This window comes from Phaethon aethereus (assembly GCF_964289735.1).
Source record: "Phaethon aethereus genome assembly, chromosome: 16".
Classification (NCBI taxonomy): Eukaryota; Metazoa; Chordata; class Aves; order Phaethontiformes; family Phaethontidae; genus Phaethon; species Phaethon aethereus.
The window spans coordinates 875,222-886,262 of record NC_138592.1 but is presented as its reverse complement, the minus strand read 5'-3'; the positions used below and the strand labels follow the sequence as shown (position 1 = coordinate 886,262).

The 11,041-nt window shown below is 46.6% G+C and overlaps 1 protein-coding gene across 1 annotated transcript in view; it reads left to right on the top strand.

Moving 5' to 3' along the window:
• The window catches only part of MAPRE1 (microtubule associated protein RP/EB family member 1), a gene marked incomplete at its 3' end in the record, with an annotated part of 218,294 nt that extends 207,962 nt beyond the window's left edge, over positions 1-10,332 (top strand). Inside the window, exons 2-7 of the mRNA XM_082007000.1 lie at positions 4,155-4,275; positions 6,979-7,124; positions 8,356-8,560; positions 8,938-9,047; positions 9,740-9,892; positions 10,276-10,332. Of these exons, the coding sequence (XP_081863126.1) occupies positions 4,155-4,275; positions 6,979-7,124; positions 8,356-8,560; positions 8,938-9,047; positions 9,740-9,892; positions 10,276-10,332 (792 nt within the window). The remainder of the gene's footprint in view (positions 1-4,154; positions 4,276-6,978; positions 7,125-8,355; positions 8,561-8,937; positions 9,048-9,739; positions 9,893-10,275) is intronic.
• Positions 10,333-11,041: the final 709 nt, after the last annotated feature.

Here is an 11,041-nt window from a genome sequence, read left to right as displayed (position 1 = left end):
AATATTCCCTTTTAGCCTAGAGCTGGAACATCACAACTTGCTGAGCAGTGAGTGTGGAGGCAGCTGCCGGGGTGCTGCAGGCAAACTTGAACTATAGCGAATTACTGCTTTTCCTAAACAAACAAAGCCTCTCTTGAAGCAACTGCCAAAAATCCCCAAACTGTAGCAGCAGGTGTAAGGGACCCTGGTCAGGTTACATACACTGAACATGCAGGATACAGAAACCAAATCTTTTTTATTTTTGTTTTTAAGACTTTTTTGATAAACTTTTAATTTTGTTCTTTAACGTCTATTGCTGCTTTAAGGCATTACATAAGAATGTGGAGATTCCTAGACCTGAATGTAGCTGAAACTGAACTGTGAGGTGATAGAATTACTTTTCTAGATAGAACTAAAGAAATATTCTTTTATATGTTTGGCTGTAGTTTACAAATATTCACTACTTCCTTTTTAAAGCATCTAAAACTTTTCTTTACATTTTAAAATCCTGCTGAGTGGTTTGAAAGCTGACACAGTAATAGGAGCAGGGAGGATTTGGGCTCCAGTGTCCATAAAGGAAAATGTTCTCTGAGCATTCATCTCCCAAATGAATGCGGTGCATCGGCAGGAAGGGTAGCGTAGTGGTCAATGGCGCCTTCAAAATGCAGCCCCCAAATGTCATGTACAATGTCATGAACCCGAGCAGTATTGGCGGTGCGTTAGCTTTGGTACAGGGGGTTCCTTGCAGGGAAAGTCCCACTGGACCCCAGCAGGGCCGCGGGGCTGTGGGATCCAAGAGCAAAGTGCTGGTCCCGCCTGCGCGCATCCTGCTCCGCGGGCAGGGGAAGCCGACCCTGCCGCCAGGTGGGAGTGCTGCTGCGGCCGGGGGCTGTGCGTGTGCCCCCGCTGCAGGCACCGCCGCTGGGGCAGGGGACACGTGCCGGGGGCATGGGCAGGTCCTGGGGTCCGCAGGCAGGGGTTGCACCTCTCCTTTTCTGCGGGCCCATCTCCCCGTGCATGACGGTGCACCGAGGTGGGATGCTGCCGGTGCTTGTGTGCCCAGCCCCAGCCCAACAGTGCCCTGGGGGGCTCCTGGGGCTGTACCCCCAAACCAGGAACTCCTGCGGCCACCACCGTGCTCACATTTGATTGCCCTCCTCTGCTCCCTAACGTTGCCAGAGTGATTATCTCGCTGTCCGTGAAGTCTTGGGCACACTGTCCCCATGGCCGGTGTCCGGGGAGATGCCGGTGTGCGCAGCAGAGCTGGTCGGTCTCTGTCGGGCTCTCTGCAGCGGCGGGGCTGCTGTCCTGGCAGGCATCTCCCGGGGACTCTTAACTCCAATGCACATTTCAATGCACTGAAACTACTCGTGACGTTCCCCCCTTGGTCCCTCTGTCCTCCCCTACCTCTGCTGTTCACTACAAGCTGTCACCTGGGTCTGGCAGAGTCCTTGGGTGCCTTATCAAAATTAGGCATGTGTAAACTGTGGCCTTCTGTTGGGCCAACCCTTCACCTGATGCCAGGCTGTTTCACGAGGTGTTGTACAGCATCAGTGGGAAATGGGAGCTTCTCTCCTGGCTCCTTCTACCTCTCTGACATGCAGGGACCCCCTTGCACCCCCCTCACGGGCGGTGGAGGACGGCAGCCTCCCTGGAGGAGGGAGTCTCCCATTTTCCACTCTGGTGTGCAGCTCTCCACCCCTGCCCATCCCCAGCCTCTGAGGACCATCTTCTCTTGGTCTGCGACCCAAGGCTGGACCCAAGGCTGCACTCGGGAACGGGCAGGAAGGGAAGCCCAGGTAGTTTACAGGCTTTTTTTCCTTGGTCCTGCCCAGAGGTTACTCTTTAAAGTCTTCCCATAGGCGTTCGTTCTCAGTGATGTGTGTTCGAGCCGCACGCCTTAGCTGGGGAAAGCCAAGCGGTTTCTGCGTCGCTGCTGGCACCTGCCACGCTCGGCAAGCGCTCGGGGACAAGTGGCACCCTCTCGCCACATTTGTCACCAGCCCCCTGGCTGGGCAGATGGCGGGGTGGGTTCTGCGGGTGCTGGAGGTGTTTGGGAAGCCTGGCGTGGCCACTGCTGCGCCAGCTGGGTTTGGACCCCTCGCCAACCTCTGATCCTTATGCCCAGCCCGGACGACAGCAATTCCTGCGCCGGGCCCTGGCCGCAGTCCCCGTATGGAGCCTGACACGGTGCCTCGGGGGTGGCAGCCATCCTCTGCCTTGGGATCCTCTGATGTGTTTTTTTTGTATTTTTTCCAAACTGGGCTAACACGTAACCTCCATCCATGGCATCTCTGATTTCATACTCCAGATCTCACGTCCTTTCCTATCTGATCAAAAGAAGAATAAATAGACGAGAGAAAAAAAAAAGGACTTGGGGAAAGTAAACAAAGATAAAAGAGGAATGAGAATTGTCTTGGCATTAAGCTTACTTGATGAGAATTGTAGTAGACGAGTCTTCCTTGAAATATTTTTCCCTGTAAGAGCTGCCTTTTATGTGTTTATAAAAATGTTGTAAGGAGAGGTAGAATTCAGAAATGCCTTTTTAATACTTTTTAAAGGTTTCTAACTCTCCCTGGTGCTATTTTTTTAGGTTAAGGATTTTTGATGTCGAAAGTCTTGCGGGTTTTTATACAATCTTTTAAAAATAAAAGAAGCGTATCATTTTGTTGAACACATTTTGTATGCTTTTTGTATTGGGAGTGCGAAAACTCAAAACTGTGCCTTGTCCACGCAGTTTTACTGATTTTCGTGTGGGAAAGAAAGGGGATCCATGTCAAGAGTTTACCATTTATCGCCGTCTAATTAAAGATCAGTATTTCCGTATGACCGGACAGTCCTTATTTCATAAAGTCACCCTGTGAAAAAGAAGGGGGTTCTACTGAGGGACGACTGCCCCTTCCCCCGCTGCCTGTTGAGGTGATGGGCCCAGCACAGCGGCCCCGGGGAAAGGCGTGACACCACGGCAGCCGGGCCCGGCCTGGCTGTGGCGCGGGGCCAGGCCGGGCCCGGTGCGGCCTGCAGCGGCCCCAGCGCCCCGGCGAGTCCTCGGGCCGCAGCGGTGAGAGACGCCACCGGCACGCGGGATCCCGTGAATGTGGGCGGGGCTAACGGGACCGCCAATCGCAGACGAGCCCGCGGGCGGGGTGGGAGGAGCCGCGCCGTAGCAACGCGGCGGGTTTCCCCGCCCCCGGCAACCGCATATCCCCACTGCCCGCGCGGCTTGCTCCATCGCGAGCCGGCGAGCGGCGCTCGCTGCAACCGCCGTGACGTACGCCTGACGCGAGCGCGTAGCGTGCGAGTGACGTGGTCCCGGGCAGGCGGGCGGGGCCGGTTTGAACGCGAAGGAGACGGGGCGAGAGCGGGGCAGGTAACGGGCTGGGCCGCGGCGCTGAGGCGGCGGCGGGCGGCAGGCGGGGAGGCGGGCCCCGGCCCCGGCCCGGGCCCGGGCAGCGGCGGGGTGGGGCGGGCTGGCGCCCGGCGCGCCGTGAGGCGCCCGGCGTGAGGCCTGCAGGGCTGGGCCGCGCCTGCCCCGGGCGCGCCCCTCCGCCGGCACGGGGGGCCGCGGGGCCCCGGCGGGTGACGGCGAAGAGGAGCGGAGCGCCCGCTGTGGCGGGTGGTGGCGAGGCGCGGTGGCGGCGGGGGAGGAGGGCGCACGGGCCGTGCCCCGCCCGCGGCGGGGGCGTGCGGCGGGGCCGGCCCTGCCCGGCGGCAGCTGTACCGGGGCTCCGCGGCTCCGCGGCCGGGCAGCGAGTGCGGCGGCTCCGCTTTGTGCCGGCGGGGCTGGGCGGGACCGGCCGCAGGCATTTCTCCCTGGAGCGGTGCGGCGGTGCGCCAGGAAGTATTGCCGCGGCGCGGGGCTGGCGCGGCCGAGCGCGATGAATAGCCTGCCGCGGCTGTGATTCCTTTCATGGGAGTTTCCATGTGGGTGCTTTGCTGTTAATTTTTCTTCAAAAAGCACGAAACCGCGTCCTTTACAGCTGTGATGAACTCCACAGGTCCGGCCAGCTGTTAGCAGCAGGCAGTTCCCTTGCATCGTGCTCGGCTGTTGTGTCGTGAAGGCTCCGAAGGAAGCACCTCCACCGCAGCCTAGTGAGCGTGTCCTGACGCAAGCGATGAAAACGTGTGGTGTTAATATCTGTGGTACTTACGCCTTTGGTTCTGTCTTTCAGAAAATGGCAGTTAATGTGTATTCTACTTCAGTGACTAGTGATAACTTGAGTCGACATGACATGCTCGCGTGGATCAATGAGTCTCTGCAGCTGACGCTGACAAAGATTGAACAGCTCTGCTCAGGTGAGGGGGCTCGGCGTGGGGCGGGGTCCAAATCTGGTGTGCTCCCTAGTTCTGCAGAAATACAGCTGCACCGTGTGAACCGCCTGTGCTGGCCCTCTGTAGCCATGCGGTTGGCTAAATTCCAGGTGTGAACAGATACATGGTCAGTGTGAGAATCCAGTTGTGGTTAGAGTTCTATTGAAATGGTTGTTAACAATGTAAGCATTGTGAAAAGGCACATTATTCTGACTCACTGCAGTGTAGATGCAAGAAAAAGGAATGGGGGTTAACGTGGAGAAAAGACTCATAGGAGAGGGTGCTTTCCAATGAGGAGTTAAGCATTTAGTCTTGGTGGATAGATTAAGTCTTACAAGTGTAATAAGTAGCATAAACAAATGTGAATTCTTATGGAAGACAACTACTAGGAGATTTGGGAGGTTGGGCAGAAGGAGTGGTGTGAAGAAGGCATACTGGTGACTCTTGGGTTCGCCTTCAGGACTTTACAGCTTCTTATGGTAAAGGACCATGTCGGTCTGTGTCACCCGAGCTTACTTTGGCTTCAGCTGACTTTAGCACAGCTGAATCTCGGATGGAGTTGTAGGCAGAAAAGGGGAAGTGATTGTGGTACAGGAATGGAGTCAAGTGTCATCATAGGGAGGAGCGTGCGTGTGTGTAGGAGGAGGCTTGTAGAAATTAATAAAAAATAATAGTCTATGGAGTAAGATCTGAAAAAAAACGAAGGCTAAAAATGCAGCCTAGGTAAAAGATGGTGATTTGGATAACTGCAACAGGCAGGTGAAAGGGACTTGGTGAAAAGAGGAAGTGCAGCTCATACAGGGAGTTTGAGATGAGGTGTTGCTCAGAGAATGAGAAATGTGGAAATTGGAGGTGGAATAAAAGGAGGAATAAATTTTAAATAAGTTTGGGACTGTCAATACAGACTGCAGCTGAGACCTGGGAAGAAACATTCAACAAGATTACAGAGAAATAGGGGGCTTACAGTAGACATCTGACAGGTATTTGCAGTGGCTTTTGTCTAGTGAGTTGATGGAGAAAAACTATAAGGATGAAGGAACTAAAGATCTACAATCACAGAAGTAAGGGAAGTGGTAAGCATTGTCTGCTTTCAGATGGACAGGTTAAAAAACATGTTGTGTGTGTTGTCTATTTATGCATCTCAGAAGTTTTGCTTAAATTGGTGTGTCTTGAATCCTGTGAGAGCTCCGTCTCTGAGAAGTGAGGATAATTAATACTGGCTCTGCAGAATTTCAGCTCACCTGTTTTCAGGAAAAGGCTGAGGGTTGTTGATGTGGTATGCGCTGAGTAATGTCCCTTTCCTGTGTCTGCAAAAATACTTCATGCCTCTGCAGGTATGGAAGTGGCTTTCACTGTCTGTTGTAGTCATGTGAAAACAGGAGTTTCCAAGCTCGTTTTGCTACCTTTGGCAAGGGCAGTAGTGACAGCAGCAATTTGAGGTTGCATAAATACACAAAAGATGACCTTTGGCTTATCTCTTTTTTTTTTTAATCAGCTAATTGCTCAAACTGCCAATAGTTAGCAAAACCCTGTTTTCTAGCAAGTCATCTATTTTTTTTTGAGCTGGACATTGGAGTTCTTCAGCAAGTGAATGGAAAGACAGTGGAGATCAAACAGCAAGTTGTTTTTTTTTTTTTTATTTGTACCCGTCAATGAGCAGCAATCTTCTAGTAGCAGGTGAAAGTGGGAGCCCCAAAAGACCTGCAAAATATCTCGATAGAACGTGAACAATATAGGACTTTCTTAGCTATGTTTGAGATGAATAGACCAGTTTAGGGTGGCATCATGATGCCACATGAAGCTTGTCGTGTGGCTGTTTGGTGTTTTAAGCTAAGGTTCCCATTACACTCTGTGTGCACTTAGTTCATTGATATTGGTGGGGGAGTAATGCTCAGAATGTTGTGCTTATATTTTCAGTGGCACACAGTTGCATATCATCACTGTGGAGTGAGGATATAGTTTAAAAATATCTTTCTTTTTTTTAATGGGTGTATATGTTCCACAAAAGCTATTTTTTTTGGAGGTGGTTGTCTAATCTTTGAGACTCAACTGAATCCCTCTTTTGCTCTTATTACGGTAAGAGCTGAATTGAAGTACATGAAGGATTTAAAATTAATAGAAAGAAACACTGTCTCAGTTCTTTGATTAAGTCTTTATTTAAATATAATCCAGCTTAACTTGGCCTTTTGCCTTTGAGGGCACCTTGAATTGTGTATAGGTTCTGTTTGTAGTAAGTAAATGTATCGCTATTTTAATAATGATTAAATATGACTTTTAGAATAATTTTTTTTCTAGTTTATTTCTATTAGTGTTGATAAGAGGAGATTACATGCCTGTTGGACACATGTAACGTCTCGGGTCTGCACTGATATCCGTGAAGAAGGAAAGTCAAATTACTCATTGGATATTTTTTATTCTTTTGGAATTATGGAAGCAGGATTGCTCTTGTTCATAAAAGTTCAAGTCATGAGACCAAACTGCAGAACCAAACTTTTGCTTAAGCTTATTTACAGCCATGCTGCACCAAAACAGGAGACTGAAGGTTCCTGTTGCTTTTGTTGCCTTTAAGGGATTGTGTAGCTGAGGAATGAGTCAGGTCAGTTTGCTGATCTGACTGAAAAGTAACTTACGTAGGCTAGTGAGCTGACTTGATTCATCCTAGGATTTGTATTCTTTTTCTTTTGGCAGGTGCTGCATACTGTCAGTTTATGGACATGCTCTTCCCAGGTTCTGTAGCACTCAAGAAAGTGAAGTTTCAAGCAAAATTGGAACATGAGTACATTCAAAACTTCAAGGTTCTACAAGCAGGTTTTAAACGAATGGGTGTTGACAAAGTAAGCTGGGCTGTAACTGAGTCTCTGTGCTCTTAGACATAGAAAAATATCTATCAAAGTAGATGGAATGTACTTTTAAATTTAGAGCTGAGTAAATCTGGGAACAGAGTTTACTTTGGTTTGTAAATCTCAAAACTTTTGGTTTTGCATTGGGGTCCTCACTTGCTTTAGGACACTCTCTGCTTTACTTCGACTAAGGTTAGGTTTCCAGTTCTTAATGGCGAGATGAATTTTTCCATTTTGATTCTGTGCAACTTATGTAGCACAGACTAATATTGACATTTCTCTGAGGTAAGGTTTACTTGAGCTTCCTGTCTGAACCATCTTTGTACCAGGTATGTTCCCATAACCTACTGGTGTGGTAGTCCTAAGGATTTCAAATTCCTCTTTACAAGCATATATAATTTTAAGCTAGTGAAAATGACGTCTGTGGAAAAAACTTTTTTTGGATTGAATGATAGTTATGCTTATGGAAGGGTGATTTATCTAGGTAATAGTTCCTGGCAGCATGTTTGCTGAATGGCAGAACATTCCTGTGTTAAAGCTTTTTCCTGTCTTTAAGGCGACGTCTCATTCTGTGTTGGCTAGCAGCTTCAATACTTAATTGTCTTCTGCTTGGGGGAAGTAGTTTGTGCAGTATGTCCAGAACTGGACAGGCAGCTGTGCTTTCAGGTGCCGAATGATCACATAATGGTAATGGCTCCTGGCCTCTGCCAGGTCATGGACTCTCAGCTCGTGGCCTACAAACAAGGCTTCACAATTTGCTGCATCTTGTTAATAATCTTCAGTTATACTCCTCATGTAAGGGAAACTGTAATTGTAATCTACTAAAAAGGTGATGTTTAGATCTTGCAGCAGTTCTGTGTGCTAGCAGTCTGTGAAATCGGTCATCAGTTCAGATTCATGAAAGGTAGCACTGAGTGAGCCAGCTTCAAATTTACAGAAAGAAGTTTTGTGTTGAAACTTGATGTAGCAGAAACCTTGCTGCAGAATTATTTAAAATTATTTGGACCCTCACAGTTGAAAGCATGGTTTGTTTTTAATTCCAATTAGTATTAAAAATCCTACTATTTGACATACAGTTATGTTCAAGTAGGATTTTCTCTAGACTGCACAAAGAATTACATTTGCATATCTTCCTAGTGCACTGATTTTAAAACTTTATATAAAGAGAGAGAGATTCTTTGCCCTTAATATGAATTTGACTTTTTTTTTCTTCCCCTCCCTCCAGATAATTCCTGTGGACAAACTAGTGAAAGGAAAATTTCAGGACAACTTTGAATTTGTTCAGTGGTTCAAAAAATTTTTTGATGCAAACTATGATGGGAAGGAGTATGATCCTGTTGCTGCTCGACAAGGCCAAGAGACAGTAGCACCAAACCTTGTTGCTCCAGTTGTGAACAAACCCAAGAAATCTCTCAGTTCTAGCAGTGCAGGTAGAGAAAATAGTTAAAAGATTATCTAGATCGTTAAAAACTCTGGGAAAATAAGACTGGGTTGCTATTTAAAATCAGTGTATGAAATTAGAGTATTTTGCATCTTGTTTCAGAGATGCTAGGCCTCAAACACTGAGTCATCCTGTAGTACCCAGTTATCTGGAGTCTACAGAAAGAACAATCTTCTCTAACAGAGAAAATGGCAAGGATTGGTGCCAACACATGCAAAAAAAAAAAGGGACATATCACATGGTTCAAGAAGAAGGAAGGAGCATATCTTCAAATTCTTACATGCCTAAGCATGTTTGGAAGGGGGATAATATCTTTATAGGAAGAAAGGTGTTCTGAAGGGAACTAACACTGAATTAATCTTGCAGCCCCACAGAGGCCCATTGTTACACAGAGGACTGCAGCAACTCCAAAAACTGGTACTGGAATGGTCAAAAAGGCTGCGGGAGACGATGAGTCAGCAGGATTGATTGAGCAGGTGTGTTGACCAAAATGGCCTTCTGTATTGACCTGTGCTTTATAGACCTGTGTGCAGACTTTTTTTTTAATAGCATGAAATGACTGGGTCAGGCAGATGGAAGAAAATCTAGAGAATCTAGTAAGCTCATTTAAAATCACTTAATTGGAAGCCTTCATTGTAATGGTCTTGCTCTCCTGACAGGAGCAAAACACTTTCTGTGGTACATGAGTACCAAGACATTTAAACTTAGTATGTGCCATATCACACATAGCATTGTTTTTAAGTATTTCCACAGCTGTGTTGCAGCTATCGCAGCATTCCAACTGAGCTATGAGCAGCTGCTACTTCACTGAAATGCTGAATGTAATACAACTAAAACTGCTGTCAGTGTGAGAGTTGTCTTGAAAGAATGTGCTAGCAAAGAAAACTGCAGGCAGTTAGTGTTTTACCTATTTCATGCAATAAGCCTTTAGAATTTCCAGGCGGTATTGCATGTGTTGGACTGGGTGGTTCTTGTGGCAATAATACTACTGTTTGAGGAACAGACCTTTTCCTCCTCTCACAGTCCCCCTTTTTGCCTCCCGTCTTAGTTACTTCTGAAGTGCTTTGCATATTATCACCTTTCAGAGAACTTTGGGGACCTGGCTTTTGAGTAGATACTACTGAATTCTCTCTTTGTTGGATAAATTATTACTGATGCCCTTTGGCAGATCAATGTATTGAAACTTACTGTTGAAGATCTGGAGAAGGAGAGAGACTTCTACTTTGGCAAACTGAGGAACATTGAATTGATCTGCCAGGAGAATGAAGGGGAGAATGATCCAGTGTTGCAGAGGATTGTGGAAATTCTTTATGCCACAGATGTAAGTAATCTGGTATAAATTGTATTGCATGGTTCCTCCCTTCTCTTGTAATTGGAAGCTGGTTTGCTTTCCAGGGCTCCCTCTTTCTACTTGGTTGGTTGTGTTTTTTTTTTCTTTATGACCTAGCTTTTTCCTGTAATAAAGGAACAGATAACATAATTATAATCAGGCAGCAAACAAGGTTAGCCTTTCATGAAGAGTATGTAACAAATAGATCAAAGATTAGTAAAATAACCCTACTGGTAATATATCTTGACACTGTAAATGGTGACTTAAGGGTATTTATCCTAAGTAAAAGGAGAAAAAAAAAAAAGCTTATAGAGTAGCCAGGAACTGGTTTGACATCAGATTTTCATTAAAGCACTTGTTTTATTCCCCTTCAGGAAGGCTTTGTTATACCTGACGAAGGAGCACCGCAGGAGGAACAAGAAGAGTATTAACAGACCACGTACTGTACCAGCAGAGCAGCAACATCAGAATTCTTTGCCCCAGATCATGTGCTTAACTGTAAAATACTCCACTTTATTCTTAGAGGACTCACTGGTTTCTTTTCATAAGCAAAAAAGTACCTCTTCTTAAAGTGCACTTTGCAGAAGTTTCACTTTTTACAGTGGGTTTGAGTTAGGAGCTCTTTCTCACTTTGTAGCAGAGCAGTATTCACATCTAGGTGGTATATTTAGGGAGCAAGAGGCTGAATATTTGGAACTTGTTGCAGAATGGTTTGCTGGTGAAACACTGGTTTGTGGGAAGACTCTTTTTGTATCTAAGGTGGTGTGTAGTAGAGAAATTAAAGACTCTGACTCACAGAAAGATTGAGTTAATGTGAAATTGCAGCATGGAAATTATAGTAAAATGCCTTAAGAGTATTTAAAATATGCTTCCATATGCCAAATTGAAGTAATGTGACAGGAGATTTTATGTGCTTCATATTGGGGTAGACACTTGTTTAACTCCATTCACTGCTGTCCGAGAGGCCTTGCATGGCAATCTCACTTTGTCAGCAACTGCTCAAAAGGGGCTATTAAAACAAAACTCGGTTCCTATGTAAAGCTGCTTACTAAGTGATTAGTTCTCGATGAAATAGGCCTTAACGTTGCCTGTCACAAGATTAGAGGGAGTATGAACAGCTGAGACACATAAATTACCTAG